At 39.7% G+C, this 18569-nt stretch overlaps 1 protein-coding gene and 1 long non-coding RNA gene across 3 annotated transcripts in view; one reads left to right on the top strand and one right to left on the bottom strand.

The window, feature by feature from the left end:
* LOC142097504 (uncharacterized) overlaps positions 1–18305 on the bottom strand; it is a 74064-nt gene extending 55759 nt beyond the window's left edge. For both annotated transcript variants that reach the window (XR_012678195.1, XR_012678194.1), the window contains exons 1-2: positions 18191–18305; positions 15982–16131 (exon numbers count right to left, since the gene is read on the bottom strand). This is a non-coding gene — a long non-coding RNA (uncharacterized LOC142097504). The remainder of the gene's footprint in view (positions 1–15981; positions 16132–18190) is intronic.
* On the top strand, positions 4469–15145 carry PRR35 (proline rich 35). Its single transcript, XM_075179384.1, has 3 exons — positions 4469–4563; positions 11132–12694; positions 13559–15145. The coding sequence occupies exons 2-3, from the start codon at positions 11211–11213 to the stop codon at positions 14190–14192; spliced, it is 2118 nt and encodes a 705-aa protein (XP_075035485.1). The 5' UTR covers positions 4469–4563; positions 11132–11210; the 3' UTR covers positions 14193–15145.
* Positions 18306–18569: the final 264 nt, after the last annotated feature.

Below are 18569 nucleotides of genomic sequence, written 5' to 3'. Positions count from 1 at the left end.
CCCTATGGATCAACAAAGATGGTCATCTGCAGTGATCCTGTACCGGTACAGTTTTTGTGGTGGTGGTTATCTTGGAGTAGCAGTGGCCGGAAATCGCAGTACAGTCGACGGCCAGTGGTAAGGGCACATGATGGTATCGGGCACGCTTAACCCACCTGTTTTCAAATGGAATAGGCTATTAGTCTCGGTCCAAGTACTTCCCGAGCGGGTTGACTTGTGGTTGCTTCCGTTAGCCTAGAAAAGGGGAGGGTTCTGTAGTGCCCGGGGCGGTAGCCCCGTTTAGGTAGATATGTGCGCCTTGGGGTGTGTGGTTGTCCCCCATTTGCGGATGCCCCCTGGAAGGCTTGGGGCATCCTGGTTGGCCTGGCGGATGTCGACTCGGACTGCTCCTTCTCCACCACCAAACCTGGCAATAAATCCCGTGTTACTTTCCCCACATTTAAGTTGTTGTGTGTTTATTATGGTTATGGTTAAAACGATGAGTATAATGTAAGGAAAGGTTATCAGCCATTAAGCATTTTAATGCTGATTTTTCAACTTATATGAGACAATGAATGTGTTTATATAAAGATACCAAGAAATGAGCAACAAGATTATTGTTCAGTTTACACACTCGCGTGGGTGGCAAATTTGGATGAGATCCAGCCGCAATCTACACAAATTGCAATATTGGGAAAAGGACCCATTATCGGTGTTGGTGATGACCAGCTTAAGAAAGAGAAAGAGATGTTGAATTGGTGTGAGAGGTGCAGAACGTGCAAGATGCAGACAGTTAGAACCAGTGAGTGTATAGGCTGCATACTTACTCAGTATTGGTTGAGCCCTCAATACACTGGCCTCCACTAGTGAATTGATTGGCTGTCTTGTCCTAAACACTAACAGCCCACAGAACCGTGGCCTCCAGTGTGTTATAGGCGATAGGTCTACTTTGAATGCTACGGGGTCAAAAATTAAAACAAATTATAAAAATATAAATAAATAAAATGGGAAACCACATTTTTCTTGCTTCAAAGCCATCTCTCTGACCTGCCCCCTAATGTACAGCCAGATAAGGACAAGGACTAATTATTTTCTTAAAAACGCCCCGAGCAAGAGTTATAAATATATTAGCCAGGTAAATGATTGAAACCCAGATATGATATTTTATAAACAAGGATTTTTTTTTCCGTTCCGCTCCAGCTGCTAGTTATGAAGAAGTGGAATGCTGTAAAACTCAATCATTTTAGGTGATTGGATAACATGACTATACCCAGAGAAAACAGGTCAGATGCCAGGCAAGTCGGCCCAGGGAGTGTCAGCAGGTAACTATCAGACATGACGGGAAGGAAGTTGTCCTGGGTCAGTTTGCTGCAGGTTAAAGATAAAGATATCGGAACTAGACGTTGTACCCCAGAGAATAGGTTCTACTTACATGCAGTAATGTGAAATAATGTGCAGTGTTACTATTACCTTCTCCCTGCATGCTGGCATAGTGTAACAATGGCGGCAACAGCATTGATAGAAGTATTATAGGAATGTGTGTGGGACATTGTAAGCGTAATGAGTGATGGTGGAGGAATATATGACTTACACCTAGGAATGGAAAGGTAGAGGTGTAATTAATTCATTTTACTTTTTTTTACATCATGAAATCAAATTTTTTTTAATTGTGAATTCTTAATATTGATTATTTAAGACAAAGTACTCTAAAATGTGAAAAAAAACAATGCCAAAGCTTTTATTAATTACAAATACAAACCAGGCAATCATTTAATTACATATGTATTGTATTAGCGGATATGGCACAACTGCAAATTTGTCTAAAACAGGCTGTCCCCCAAAATGGAGCATCCGAGCAAGAAGGGCACTTGTTAGGGCAGCCACCAAGAGGTCTATGGTGGCCATGGTTAAAGTCTTCCATGGTAGACATGGGAGAAACTGTCTATGGGATAACAATAGTCCGGGCACTTCACAAAGCAGCCCTTTGGCAAAAAGAAAACTGTTACTAAAGAAAACTCTCAAATCTCTCCTAGTTTGCCATAAAGCTTGCGGGAGATCCTCATACTATTTTGAGGAAGAGTCTATGGTCTGAGGAGACCAAGAGTGAACCCTCATACCAAGTAGAGGAAGAGTCTATGGTCTGAGGAGACCAATAGTGATCCCTCATACCACATGGAGGAAGAGTCTATGGTCTGAGGAGAACAGAGTGAGCCCTCATACTAAGTGGAAGAAGATTCTATGGTCTGAGGAGAACAGAGTAAACCCTCATACCAAGTGGAGGAAGAGTCTATGGTCTGAGGAGAACAGAGTGAGCCCTCATACCAAGTGGAGGAAGAGTATATGGTCTGAGGAGACCAGAATGAACCCTCATACCAAGTGGAAGAAGAGTCTATGGTCTGAGGAGAACAGAGTAAACCCTCATACCAAGTGGAAGAAGAGTATATGGTCTGAGGAGAACAGAGTCAACCCTCATACCAAGTGGAGGAAGAGTCTATGGTCCGAGGAGAACAGAGTGAAGCCTCATTCCACTTGGAGGAAGAGTATATGGTCTGAGGAAAACAAGAGTGAACTTTTTTGTCTGCAACAGTAAGAGCTATGTTTAGCCTAACACTGAGCATCCTCCCAAGAACATCATGAAGCATGGTGGTGAGAGCATAATGTTATACGGATACTTCTCTGCTTCAGATATTGGAAAACAGATGAAAAAATGGATGGAACACAAAATGGACAAATCTAAAAGAAAAGAATGCTGTGGTCTGCAAGAGACCCAGGAGGAACAAGATTTATATTCCAGCAGTACAATGGCCCATAGCAAACATCAAAAGTCACATTGGAGTACAAAAATTGAAATGTCCTGGAATGTCCAGACCTTAATACCATTAAAAATCAGTGTAATTATGTTATTATTATTTATATAGGCATCAGTCCTCACCCTATTGGAGCTCACAGTCTAAATTCCCTACCACCACACACAGACAGACTAGGGTAAATTTTTGTCAGAAGCCAATTAACTTATTAGTATGTTTTTAGACTCTGGGAGGAAATCCATAGAGACCATACAAACACCACACAGTTAGAGCCAAGGTTGGAATCTAACCCATGTCCCCAGCGCTGTGAGGCAGCAATACTAACCATCGTGCCACAGCAATATTGTACAATGGGAAAAATTGCTGTGTCCAGATGTGCAGAACTGATACAGACTCAACCAAATAGACTGAATGCTGTAATGTCAGCTAAAGGTGACAGTGTGTCACGACTCAGACCTGCTGATCACTGACGGGTGCCCCCGCTGATCATCGTGGGTGGCATCCCTCTCTGGACAGACGCCATGGCTCTCCTGTGCGGTCGTCATTTTGCCGGGTTCTGCGCATGCGCGGACCCGGCATATTCACCAATCAAACTGTCTGGCCAATGAGCTGACTTGCTCTACTATAAAAGACACCTCCTACAGACAAATGGTGCCAGATCTGCAGGTCTGTCCTACTGAGCAGTCGCTCTCAGGATTTGGCTCCTGTTTCTCTACGCTATCTGCAGTATCCCGGTGCTGTGATATTCCTCCATTCATCTTCACTGTTTCCTGACTGTCTGCTGGAAGGTCTCGCTATTAGTCTGTGCCTTACGCTCTGGTGCTTCATTCTGCTACAGACAAGTTGCAGAACATCTCACCTCTCGGTCATCCTGATTCTAGGGGCTTCCCAGCTCCACAGGACTTCCATGGCAACCACAGTTGCAGAACATCTCACCTCTCGGTCATCCTGATTCTAGGGCTCCCACGCCCACCATCCCTCCCTTGTATCTCCAGTCCCTGCATACTAGGTTCTCTTTCCAGGTTCGCTCGTGACCCTCTGTAAGAACTGCGCCCTGTGGTTAGTGAGCCGCTAAGCCCATACTCACTAGTGAACACCTCCCTTTCCGTTAGATTCCGCACCCCTCTAGGAGGGTAGCACTAACCTGAGCAACCTTTCGGGACGTTCTCAAAGCCCTCAAGTGTGACACAGTGAAAGCATTAAAAAAAAGGGGATGAATACTTATATATCTCACTGTTGTTCTGGTTGTTTTATTTGTAACTCATTAGAAAAGTCTTTAGAATTGTATGATAGAAACCAAACTTTGTCTAACTTTGTGTAATGTCTTTATATCTCACTGTCTGCACGTTCCTCACAAGGTGGAATTGGCTCCAAGATTTGACTAATAGGATGCAGAATGCTTCATGCTTCCTTTAACCTCTTCTGATATCACAGGGATTATTCTGATATATACCATGGAAATATCATGGACACAAATCCTACAGCAAAGGAAGATTTCCTTTTAAAGGTTTGACTGTGAGCAAAGAAAATACAGTTGATATTTAAAAGTAGTATTGAACGGAAATAATATTCTGAAGACATCCTGGAGAGTTTAATGCTATATTATTTGGGGGGGTTTAGGAACCTCCTCCTTTAGGAAGAGTATAGAGTTTGGATCGACAAATCAGCTGCAGAGAGGGAGGGACCACTCCTGTCCTTTTACATTGAAGAATCAGCAGATTTTTATGAGGCTGAGGAACCAGGGAAAAGAGTTGAACTGTGGATATTGCACATCAATGTAAGTATTTCACCCATTACTTTTTAAAAATATTTAATGGATCTTATCATTCATATCAGCATTTTAAAATGTGGTTTGGAAATAAGTCAGTAAAGCAAAATGTACATTCATCTGCAAATGCCACAAATAAGATATATATTTTTTACTATGTATTTAAGCTTGTGTGTGTCATACGTTTCAGCTGTAGATAAAGATAATATATGTTAATGTGTAATGATAACCATATTCCTCTTATCTGTAGGCATATTTATGTAAACCTGGGAAGAAAATGATGGTGGTAGAACAGATTGCCAAATACTAATATTTACTAATAGAATATTAACAGTGAACATGATGGAATTGGTTGTTGGCATTACAATGGGTACATGTTATTTAATTCTTTTTTTATTTTTTTTATTTTGTTATTTAATATGTGAAAATCTAATCAATTATACATAGTAAACTATAGTTAGGAGAAGATAACTATTGCAAACTATCTTAATGCAAAAGAAGTAACAGAAAACTATGCAAATGTATAATTAATATACACGTATACATCCACAGATACAGGTATAGATGGTAGATGCAATGATGGGATTTTTGAGATAGATAGATAGATAGATAGATAGATATGAGATAGACATGATATAGAGAGATAGAGATAGATAGATATGATATAGAGAGATCGATATGAGATACATATGAGATACAATAGATAGATAGAATATAGAGATATAAATAGATATATAGATATATAGACAGAGAGAAATGTACACAGACAAAACTTCAAACAAGCCTGTCTGTCTAAATTTCAAATTGTTTTTAAAAACTAAACTAAGCTAGGGAGCAGAGGTTACATTTCCACACTGAAAATGTGATCTCTGAAGTACGACATAGAAAATGTTTTCCAGTTTAATGCCTGACTTATATTTGTGATGTATAAAATAACTCTCGCCCCAGAATTATAGGAACCTGAAGCTTGAATAACAAGCAAAGAAACAATTTTCGATGGTTAAATTGTTTTAGATTAAGTTCAATTTATGGTTGCAAGTGTAAAAATAACTGCTTAATTACTATCTATCGATTATATATATATATATATATATATATATATATATATATATTTATATATATACACACACACACATATATGCATTTTCATACACACCAATAACAAGTACCATGCATTATATTGTGTGTATATATTAAAGAGCGTTACTTTTTATAGAGCAGTATTATATATTTCTGATGGTATTCTGCACTTAGAATCCTGTGTATTAGCCATGAGACATGACTCCTTCAGTTGTACATCTTCCTTGTTCTCAAGCAATGAGACATCTTCAAATTCTCTCTGATTGTAGGTCTCAGACAGTTATTCTCTACTATTACCAGTTACCAATCACACAGATATCGGATATATGTGAAACTGCTCTTCAAGTATTATAAATCTCAAAAATGATTTACCATTCTTCAATTTTATGTCATTATACTTGTCAAAGTGAATAAGTTTCATGTCATTTTTTAACTCAGTGTTGGGCGACATTCTATGAAATGAAGGAGTCAGTCACATTTAGGCGTTTCAGAGACCTTTGTAGACAGCCGTGTATATCTGATCAGAAACTAAAAAACAGTTTGTCTGTTTCTGGTCTGCCAATTCCTTCATCAAACTATCAGATTGATAAACAGTCTTAGCACAACTGGGATAATGACATTTTGAAAGATCTTATCCTTAAACAAACAAATTGTATAACCCAGAAACAACCAGTCTTCCCATATACAATCTGATTAGGATATGGCATAAACTTTAAATAAACATTTCAGCAATGTATTTTATTCCCTAAAACAAACAGATAATATTTCTAAACTATTTAGTTGACCAGTGGGTTTGTTGTATGTTGTTTTTAAACACACACACACACACACACACACACACACACACACACTTAACCAACCTAATTGTTAATAGGTATCAAGATATAATAACTCTCAAATTCTATGTTTGCCTGGCTGCAAAGTGGTACAAAATATTGTGACAGTAAAATCTGTTTCTCTAGCTATGTAGAAATAACAATCGTCAGTAGCTCTTTGTTTTTCTGCCTTTCAAGACATGATAGGTAACTGAGAATTTAGCTATCTACATCTCAATTCGATAGTACTGTAGTTATTCAGTGTGATTCTAGTTATCAAGCAGTGAAATTGTGCATTCATCCTGTAGGATATTATCTATCAGCATTAACCTCTAGAAATCATACATGAACCTTATTGCAGTAATTCAGAGAGGAGACATTTCAACAAATTCTATTGAAGTTATCGTGTAATTTGACATATCTGATGTTATCTTTCAATAGATGAACAATCTACTCATGACTAATGTACAATAATAAAAATGAGAGAAATATCCCTTAATTACAGACTTTAGTGTCAACTAATTAAAAATCTATTTGTCCTGTGTGGTTCTAGATATCAAACAGGGAGAAATCTCCAAATTCTGTGTGGGTCTATATATCTATATCAAATAATAGTTTATACAATGTTATATTTATTTTATTCTTATTTTATTTATATAGCACCAAATCATACTACGCAGAAATATATGTAATCATTCACGTCAGTCCCTGCCCCAATGGAGCTTACAATCTAAATTTCTTACCACACACATAGACCAGGGTGAATGTTGTTCGAAGCCAATTAAAACTTTGGAGCGCGGGAGGAAACCAGAGCTCCCGGAGGAAACTCCGCAAATACAGGGAGAACATACAAACCCTACGCAGATAGGGCCCTGATTGGAATTTAAACTCCCTAATGCTGAGAGACAGCACTGCTGACCACTTTCCCACCATGCTGAGAATGAGAATTTTGTCCTAATTTGATGTGGTGGTAGATATAAAGCATTTTGGAGGCATCTCCAAATTGTGTGGAGATGATATTACCCATTGTATCAAGATATCAGGCAATGGAAAAATTGGAATATATAGGAATTTCTAAATCACACAGAGCAAGGCAGAGTATTTCATTATCATTGTGCAGAGAAAACTTTCCTGTAGTCTCTGGTATCAAGCAATTTCTCCATATTTTTTAAGGTTTAAGTTACTAAGCTATGAGATATATTAGTCAGTATGTCACTCAAAGTATAAATCAATATTGACTATAAATTAGGAAATAGAAATGTTCCCAAACTGCCAATAATTGTCATTTATTAAATGGTACTACCCCTTAAATCCTATGCATTCCTAGTTACTCTACAAAAGCAAACTCTCTATTTTTTTTGTATAAAAGGTGTAGGAACAGATAATTCACATGGGGCTAGATTTACTAAGCTGCGGGTTTGAAAAAGTGGAGATGTTGCCTATAGCAACCAATCAGATTCTAGCTGTCATTTTGTACAAAGTACTAAATAAATGAAAGCTAGAATCTGATTGGTTGCTATAGGCAACATCCCCACTTTTTCAAACCCACAGTTTAGCAAATCTAGCCCATAATCTTAAAAAATACATGTCTTTTACGGATGTTGAAAAATGTCAGTGTGCATTGCCAAACTAACCTGTGCATATTTATACCACATACTCATATTCCAGTAATGGGAGAACCGGTTTATCTATGTCTGACATCTCCTCTATAAAATGAACCTAGATTGAGCAAAAGGCATCAAATTTAAACTACTTCTGCTGCCTCCAAGACGGTAGCAAAATCTGCTTCTTTTGTGCGACTAAAAATACTATAGTGCAAAAATAGGGACATATTCAGATATGCTCCAATCCTCCTTCTTAAAACAGTGTTAAACGTTAATGCACTTTATACCATAAAGAACATCCAGATCCAAACAGGTTCTAACGGAACCCTAAGCAGATATTTGTATAGCCCAGAAGAGACACCCTGGAAAAAGTTGGTAGTTCACAAACACTGATCTGTATGAACTATGAAAGACAGTAGGAGAGTTTTCTCTTTAAATTATACTAGAAGGTGAGGGGAAAATCTGATACTAGTAAACACATTTTTAATATATTGTAGTTTCTCCTGTGTCTTCCTGTCTCTTTCAGAGCTGGATATGATGATTGGTGGGTAATGGCAGGGAGAGGGTTAGCAATGTTCTGTATGTTGGTGCACAGGATGTAACCAGCAGTCTGTGCTCCCGCAGGGGTCTTTCTCTGACCCCCAGGGGCCCCGCACACAGGAGGCCGCACCATTTGGTAGTTGTTGGGAGCAGCCTGTGGCATCAAACTGTGGAATATGAAAAATGGGACTGTACCAGGCTCTCTCACCAGCAGCTGCTGCAGGAAATGGGCATGTCCTCCCCCACTGCCATCCGTGCCACCCCCCGGGGTGCAATCTGTGTGCAGCAACGTAACCCCTCTCCAGGAGTCTGCTCTACGACTCCCTGCACTGCTCCGACTCCTCGTCAGTTCAGGATGCTCTGTGCTGTTCTGCACAATCATTCTGTCACCTAACCTGTATCCAGGGCTCGCAGTTCTGCTGCCTGTAGTACTACTGAAATAATGCCCTTCTCATTCCTTATACATACTACCATAGCCATTTGTGTACCTACAAGTATACATGGTGGCACAGTAGCTAGCATTGCTGCCTCATAGCGGTGGGGTCATGGGTTCGATTCCAACCTGGGCCTTATCTTTGTGGCGATTGTATGTTCTCCCCGTGTTTGCATGGGTTACCTCCCACAGTCCAAAAACATGCTGGTAGGTTAGCTGGCTTCTGACAAAATGAACCCTATAGGGAATTTAGACTATAAGCTGCTATGTGTCAGGGACCAATGTGAATCATTAAAAATTATCTGTGCAATTTGATTGGCGCAATCTTAATAAACCATAATAAATATATAACTTGTCTGCACTTTAGAAAGGCAAATATTGTGATGTAACATTATCACGCCTTAGATCGTGTGATAATAATAACGCGATATACGCAATGCTCATTGAATTGAATGGGCGCAGTTAATTGCATGACACTGGTGCAGTCAAATCAAATGCATTTGAGGGATGCAGCAACTGTGTCGTCAGGTAACACAGCGGTCCGACTACCCAGCATCATGAGAGGCAGGTTACTTGCACTTAGTTCGTAGGTCACAAGATCTCATCCAATTAACCCCACAAAAAATGGTGACTAAGAACCACCTATCTGAAGGATAGCTGACATCATGTGTTAATTAATAATAATTCATCTTAAGTTGTTAACCTAGTTTGACACTCACTACGTCTCTCCGGCTCTAATTAGCTATATTGCTATTTTACCCCCAAGGAAAGATATGCAGAAATAGAGCAATGGATAAGGAGAGCTGGGTGGATCATGGTCAAATTGGGTTTATTACACCACTATCGAATGATGCTGAATAGCAGCAAATTACACGTTAATGTTTTCTTCTCTGCAGTCTCCTAGAACTGGCTTTGCACTCTTCGGCTCCTCTATATCCATATCATCGCTATACTATTCATTAATTACATGGTCCACTTTGTCACACCTTGTGCCCCCGTGTCCATCTTGCTAACAATGGGATCCGCCAGATCACTCTTTATCATGATATTATTTCCGATCCCTACTTCGGTATTCCAGGAGCTTCTATCAGTTTACACTTTTTCCCTCTCCGTTGTACTCTTGTTCAGTCCTCACGTGTCTCTTATGTGTTTTTCTCTTTTATCCTTTCACCCATCTCTTATTTCTTCAGTGATTTCTCTCTCTTCATATGATTGTACTACCTTCTCTTCTTTATTTTTTATTTTTTGTAACTTTTCCAGTCTCTCACCCCCATCTGCCAAATTTTCTAGTCTTTTCTGTCTCTCTCTCCCCGCTCCCCTCCTGTTTCTCCTCTCTGCCTGTCTCTCTCCCCCCTGGCTGGTTAGAGGCTGCCCTCAGTGTGAGACTGTGCAGTGATACAGTAATTCCCTTGCACAGGTGCAGGGTCCCTGATGCTGTGTTACCCTGAGGCACGTCCCCCCGTGCCTAGCCTGACAGACCAGTGGAAGTAATATCTTGTGGCAGGTAGAGGAATCCAACAGACCAAGAAGATATGTTAAGAAGTGTTTTCAGAGACCGCAGCTCAAACACCTGTCTCTTCCTCCTATATCTTTCATCTTTTCACGGTAACACTCCATGAGGGAACATTTATGAAAGTGGAGTAAAGAAGAACTGGCGCAAAAGTGGAGTTTCCTGAGAATTCCATTGTCATGTTTATGGAATTCTCAATAGTTTTTCAATTTAGTGTTTTACGCCATTCTATTAAGTACGCTCCAATATTTTATGTATAGTCCTTTACCTGATCTCCGGCACCACTGGCTTTGCTGCACTCTTTCCATTACTCTGCTTACCTTTAATTTCAATGTTGGCCATACATCACTTTTTCTGCATTTTTCTTTTTATTTAATTTGCTGCATGACATACTTTTATTATCTCTCTTCTCAAATGTTCAGTTTGCATTTTATTGTATTCTGCATCAAAATCTTTAAATATTGTTTCCTCCACTCTCGCATTTACTAAATTGCTGAAATGGTTTCGCCAAGCTCAGCTTTTCTACAATATAATAGGGAATACATGTTATAGCTCATGACAAAGGGCTCTTAATTTATGTACTCTCTCACTGCAGGTTGACTGCTTGAATGACACAACAGGTGTAAAAAATTATCTCGTAAGAAAATCGGCTGTAGGAGATTAGGTCACAAGCAATGTCGAAAGAGGAAGACGGTGGATGTAAGCTGAACTCTACCTGTAAACATAAAGAACGCAAGCCCAAGAAACCTCATTATATCCCCCGGCCATGGGGAAAGCCCTATAACTACAAATGCTTTCAGTGCCCCTTTACCTGTATGGAGAAATCACACCTCTATAACCACATGAAATACAGTCTGTGCAAGAATTCCCTGTCCCTTCTTATAGAGTCAGATTGGCCTTACAAAAAGAGCAATTTCCTCATCCCTGAAATGAACCTACACCAGGAAGCAGACACGGATGGCAACTTAGACAAGCAGGAAGCTTGTGATTCCACAGGCATGAGCGCTACCAAAGCTAGACAGGTTGGTGAGAAAGCATCTTCTGAGGTCCAGAGTTTCCTGGAGGACGAGGATGAGAGACCAGAAGAAGAGGAGGAGGAAGCGGTGAGCCAAGCTCAGAAGGAGAAAAGCAAGATCTTTCCATCTCTACAGGCCAATGTAGGCAAAACCGAACCGAATTCAAATGTGACGGGGTCAAAGAGCAAAAGGGAGATGTTGACCAAAGAGGGGGAGCCAGATTTCATCATCACTGATGTGTTCTCATTAGAAGGTCAGGGCGAAAAGGAGAGAGAGGAAAACAGATTTGCCAAGGTGTCCAGGAAAGCTTCCAGCACCCTTGGAGGGTCACGGGTGGATCAGTGGAAACTATTGACCAATACACTTAAGAAAGGTGGAACGGAAACATCAGTAGGGTGTGGTGGGCCAAATATCATTCCTTGTTACCCACCCCCAACATACACCGATTATCAAGAACACCAGGGTCTCTCACTTTTAGGCCTCAATTATCCACTAAACACCAACCTCTTCTCATATCTGAACCCCACCATGACGAGTGGTACAGCACAGCTGCCTTTCTTAGCATCCACAGCTCAACTAATGCACCCGTCACATTCTACCCACTTTCAAACTTTACAGAACACAGAGCGCTCCTCATATCTTCCAAGGTTCTATTACCCACTGCTGTTTGAGCATGCCTTTAGCGCATCTGAAACAAAAATAGCATCAGGGAAGCCAATGAACCAAGGTCAACCAGCTACCACATTTGTTTCTATGCCAAAGGCAAAGACACCTGTGGAACCTCTGAAGACCTGCCTACTCAAATCCCCAGAAGCGAACAGCACCATCTCTTGGGGACCTGGAGACAAGTCACAAAACCCAACACTGGCGCACAACAAAACAGAAGAGGAAGGGAAATGGATTCCCCAGACAGTGAGAGAAATCATTCAACAGCAGAAAGAGATTCTAGGTGTTTATGGAGTCCAAACCTCCAGACCTAATGAAATATCTACTCAGAAAAGAAGTCCTGAAGTGTCTCCCTGGCAAAAGACAAGTCCTACAAGATGTGTGAAGAAGAAACCCTGGTTGAAAAGAGATGGGCAAGATGTGGTGATTGAACAGACAACATCTTTGGTGGAAGGAGACAGAACATTCCATAACAGGTATTATTACTATCATATAATAATATTTTTATAATGCATGCTAAAAAAATCTGAATACAACTAGCATTTATGAGTCCCACCGGCTAAATGACAGGATACGCACAATTTGACCTACTTGAAGTGGGGCCAAACAGGACATCAATGTCATTGTTTTATGTTTAGACACATGACACAAATAACACAAGATTGAATTGTTCTTCTATGGTCTTGACCTGAGCCTTCAGAAAATAGTGTTGCTGTAAATAAATATAGACAAAAATCATGTCTTTAAAGGTGATGGTTCATATATGCAGACATCTGATGTACACCTCAGTTTACTGAGCCATGATCATCTCTGCTCACCTTATTTATACAAACCAAGACAATAAAACGAAAAATGGGACAGACTCTCTTATGCTAACCATAGTTTACCACCCATTTGGGACTGAGTGGCTGGGTCAGTTTTGGCAACACTGACCTAGTTACTGCAGTCACAAGAGGACCACAAACTCTCGCAGCAGCAATACGGAATCTTCCAACCACATTTATCAACATGACTTATAATGAGCACATTAATGCTGAGAGGTCCATTATGGGGCAAGACATTAGTTTTGGTGGAAAGGTTTCTTCTACTTCTGTCTCATGTGAAAACATTGGTTGTTTAGTCTCTGTCTAGTTCTATCTTACTGTACAAACAAATAATAATATTGTCTTACTCCACTTAAGGCTTCCCAATATAAAACTGGTATATCTAGTAGAAGACAATATCACTATCATTGAACTCACAAGGCAGGATAGGGTCCTACAGAAGATGCCTAGAGCAGGGTGGTGCTCAGTTCCAGAAAGCAGACCTACAATCATCATCTGTCTTGTTTCCTTCCTCAGCACTTGTTCTCCTATACCACCGCCTGATCCCTGGCAAGAGAAAAGCCCCATTCTGGAGGGGATCGCCTGCAAGAGGAGACGAGGATCTGAGGCCATTAGTGAAAGCTCAGAACCTGTGGTCGTCAATGCATCTCTGCTAATTGGGGACCTCTCCAGGACCCTGGAGGAATATGGAAAGGTAGAGCGGAGACTGGCGAATCTGACCTCTGATGACAGAGGTCGACAAAGAACTCTGGGAGAGCAACTCGGTAAGATACGACTCGAGCTCCTGCATATCCACCAGGCTCTAGAGAAGGCAGCATGCCCGCACGAGGGGCCATTAGATCTTTCTATTAAGAAGGCAGAAGATACAGGCAAAGATCCAGAAACAATTCCATTGAGAGAAGAACCACAAACATCTCCACCCCCTGAGTGCTCACCTAAACAGGTGGTCAAAGTGGAACTTTTGCCCCCAGAACTGGTAACGTGTTATGCCCGTCCAACAAAGTGTGAAGCCGACTCCAGTGTGCTCCTCTGCCCAGACGGAAGAGTTGGTAGTAGCGGTGCTGCTCAGCCACCGGTCGCTGTACAGGAGGAGGGGGGAGGTATTGGTGTAGGATTTGGCAGAGGCCGTCTTCAAATGGAGAACGTGTGAAATCTCCGAACATCCCTAGATTGTCATCTGTACTCTTGCCCCAAGCCTCCAAGTTATACCTTTCTCTATAGCTATTGCATATTGCAAGCTTACGTTTGCACTGAATCGGTTAATACTCTTGTGATGCTGCTTGGCCCGTCTTCAACCCTTATATTGCTGTATACAACTCGAAGGGACGTGACATAGAGGACACCAGAAGCACAGTGCTCTCGGTTCAACGTAAAGACTCAGCCACCTCACTGTGACAGATCTGCAGCTTGTAACAAGAGAGCTGCAGCCCACTGTGTTAATCATTATGGCGTAACCCATACGTTCCTAAAAAAAACCCTCAGTGGTAGACAAGTATTACACCAGGGCACAGCCTGAAGACGTTCCCTCTCAGCACAAGGCAACGTAGGACACGCTCACTTGTTTGACTCAAGAACTTACACATACTAAATATCATTAAAAGGTGATTGAAGAGTTTGTTACCATAATTGTCTATTTATTGAAATATAAAGATAAGAAGATGGAATATGTGAACTATGTTGTAACTCATATGTTAAACTTTTATGCCACACGATGTAAAAGATATCTATCATGAGACACTCACTACTAAAGAAGTAGTCTGTCGATTATTATATATATATATAACACTTGTTAGTATCTGACCTATTAAAAGCAGTTACATTTCACTAAATTGGAGGAGGTCTCGCTTATTAAAAGTATATAACAGGATGAAGATACCAAGAGATAATGTCAATGATCTCACACATTAGAAACATTCTAATCATTGGGCACGAGTTGTGTGTAGCCGACTGACGGCAACTGACTGTGTTCACCATTTCTTTCTGTGAATCCTTATCATTTCATGAACCTGTCCATCATTTTCACTACCAAAGTTAAAATGAAAAGCAATTAGCTTTGTCTGACTTAGTGCAAGATGTACAATGAAATAAAATATATTGATGGTTGCTAGGAGTAACACATTTGCACTTTGCTAATAACGAACTCCCATTGTCTCTGCACAAAATAAAACTTCTGCCAGGGAGGAAACGAAATGTTACTGTATTTAGAAACTGGTGAAACTGTCCTACATACAGTGAGGTATTTAAAGTTATGATCTATTTATGATCTTGCCAAATTGGGTTTTCCAGCTCCAGAAAATCTTAACCCTCCTGTAACTATTTTTCTTTGTTGCTTTTCTATTTTTCACTAATGCTTTTATATCATGTTATTTTTGTAGCTTTTGGATATGACACAAAACAGCTCTGTGGACACAACTGTATCCAATGTGCGGAGCTGGGTTGTGTCCTATCAAAGGGCATAGAAGATAAAGAACTCTGTTTTTCACCATAGTTTTTATGTTTAGTAGTGAAACAAGAAAGTCACAAAGATGAACCAATGTATTTAGTTAAAGTTGTAGGTGGGTATTTATAAACCCCCAAAAAAGTCAGAGTAGGAATTACGGCAAAGCTTGTTCCACACTTAGGAAGCAGTTGCTGTAAAACCTACGTCACATGGCACTCTCTCCCTTGGAACCTGAGTTAAACCCAAATAATCTCTGCCACAGTGCCCCTAGGGGTGAAGCATGTGTTTACATGTTCTGACATAAGCTGGGGTGTCTATGGCATACAAGCCTATAGTTTTGCATGACACAAGCTTGCAGTTCATAGAAAAATTGTTTTTAAAAAATATTTGTTGATACATCACATAAAAAGCAGCTTGTATTTTCCATAAACCAGTCTGAATGAACATTAATTGTATTACAGTGATACACCCATACATTAACAAGCTTCAAAGCACAAACCTTCAAATGTTTGGGATCCTGTTCCCTGTATAGCTGCCTGAATTTTTGCTCTGAATGGTGGGTGAGATGCTAGACTCCAATCTTTCATCTTGTGTTTGGTGGAATCCGTCATTCCACCACCCCGGGCTCTCAGTTGAACAAATTTGTTCTCTGAAACAATTTGTCATTATTTACTTAAGGAGAGATTAAGACACTACGAAGTTGCAAACACCTGTTCTCATTACAAGCTAGTTTAATTCATTGATGCAAATTGATACAAGCCATTCGAATCCCTCTAAGCATGGCATATTTAACTAGAGGGCATTCTAACCACTACCAACATGATATCAGTCACTATAAGACGTTTTAACATTTTACAACATGGTATCATTCATTAGAAGACATGTTTTAGTTCATCACAACATGGTAGCGCTTTCATTAGGAGACATTCTAACCCATTCCAAAGTCCTATCTTGCACTTGAATGTATTGTGATCCATCCCAACAAGGCATATTTCATTAGAAGGTATTCTAACCCATTCTAACATAGTATCTTTCATTAAACGACATTATGACCCATCCTAGCATAGTATATTTCACTAGAAGGCATTCTAACCCCTCCCAACAGAATAGTTTTCACTAGAAGACATTCTAACCCATTGCAACACATCTCACTAAAATACATTCTGACCCAACTCAACATGTTATATATCACTAGGAGGTATTCTAATCCATTCCAACATGTCATATTGCTCTAGAAGACATTCTAACACATTCCAAAACAGTACATTTCGCTAACAGACATTCTGATGCATCCAAACATGTTATATTTCACTACAAAGCATTCTAGTCCCTCCCAACAGGGTCTATTTCACTACAAGGCATTCTAATCCCTCCCAGCAGGGACTATTTCACGAGAAGGCATTCTAACCTTTCCCAACATGGTCTATTTCACTAGAAGGCATTCTAATCTCTCCCAACAGGGACTATTTCACTAGAAGGCATTCTAACTCCTCCCAACAGGGACTATTTCACTAGAAGGCATTCTTATCCCTCCAGACATGCCATATTTCACTAGATTACATTCTAACCCATTCCTACAGGGTCCATTTCACTAAAATACATTCTAACCCATCCCAACATGATATATTTCACAGAAGGCATTCTAATCCATGACAATGTGGTATCTTTCACTAAAAGGCATAGGGCCTCATTCATTAACGAAAAGGAAAGCAAAAAAAATTAGTAACTTTGAACCTTGGCAAAACCATGTTGCAATGCAGTGGGTGCAAATGAGCTTATTATTTTGCACATAAGGAAAATACTAGCTATTTTTTCATGTAGGAAGCAAATACTTTATAGCTTTATTTTTACACTGATATTAATAGTTGATCTAGGACATGCTCTACCCCAATTATAAATCTGTCCTCACATTTTAAATTTACCTTCCCCTCCAATACAACATGGTTTTGCCAATGTTCAAAGTTACTCATTTCTTTTGCTTTACTGTCCTTAATGAATCAGACCCAGCATGTTTTTCCAGAAAACATCGCAGCCCCTTACAAAATGGGGGTAAATATATCAAACTGCGGTTTTGTTAAGTTTGTGTTGCCACATCATAAATAATTATTACCCCCATTAGGAACCAAATATTATTGTCCCTTAATATAATGATATATTCATATTGCCCCTACAATATAAAAAAACAATAATATTGCCGTTTAATAAAATGAATAATAAAAATTGTCCCCATAAGTTAATTATACAATTAAATAATGATTGCCACAATAATTCATAAGTCTTATGTTATGAATGGCAAGATAGCTTAAACAGCATGTTTCAGCTAACTAGCCTATCAGAAGGAGGTATTAAAACAAGCTGTCCTTTTTTTGATGGTTTTGACCAAACCATTGGCAGTTTAGGAGCACCCGGAGGAAACCCACGCCAACACGGGGAGAGCATAAAATGATGTAGTCATGATAAGGCTACTTTATCATCATAAGATGCAGCTAGCTTAAAAGCACACTGGCAATAGTACAATGATTGCTCTTATTCTTTAACGTTCTATAAAACAGGAGGAATGAAACGTCTTTAGAACTGTCCTTTATACTCCATATTTTATATTGCTACATCGCCATTATTCCCAATAGGTTTGTCTTTTTTTATGCCGAGTAAAAACTAGGCATGGCTTAGCAAACACCACAATTTAAAAACAAAAAAACAAAACTCACATTATGTACTTCTTTTTTCACCTTTTTGTGTTCTAATGGAATCAACGCTCCACGTTAAAAAAATTAGAATATCATCCTGGCGGAAGGAAATAATGAAAGCATCTGCCAGTCTCTATTTTCCTAAGAAACAGAAACAAATGATTTTTTTTAAAGGACTAAAAAGGGACAAAAAAGTGATTTTTAAATAGAATATAGTGCACGTAGCATTAGAGTCGTTGCTAAAGAACATTTTCAGATTTCTCCACTGTAATAAAATGACGACTCCCTAATAGACAAGAGCTAATCATTAGATGTTTAACCATGTGGCATCTCCTACACCCAGAAATTTAAGAACATTTTTGCTCAATATCCACCCCAGCACCCCTCATTCCGGTTGTTC

Source organism: Mixophyes fleayi, chromosome 7 (genome assembly GCF_038048845.1).
Source record: "Mixophyes fleayi isolate aMixFle1 chromosome 7, aMixFle1.hap1, whole genome shotgun sequence".
NCBI classification, from domain to species: domain Eukaryota; kingdom Metazoa; phylum Chordata; class Amphibia; order Anura; family Limnodynastidae; genus Mixophyes; species Mixophyes fleayi.
This window is presented reverse-complemented; position numbering and strand designations above follow the sequence as displayed.

What these genes read in the sequence shown, in the direction of transcription:
- PRR35 (XM_075179384.1), top strand. Translation starts at nt 11,211, where the DNA reads ATGTCGAAAGAGGAAGACGGTGGATGTAAGCTGAACTCTACCTGTAAA. An exon ending in GACAGAACATTCCATAACAG is followed by an intron (nt 12,695 to 13,558) that starts GTATTATTACTA and finishes TTCCTTCCTCAG; the next exon opens with CACTTGTTCTCCTATACCAC.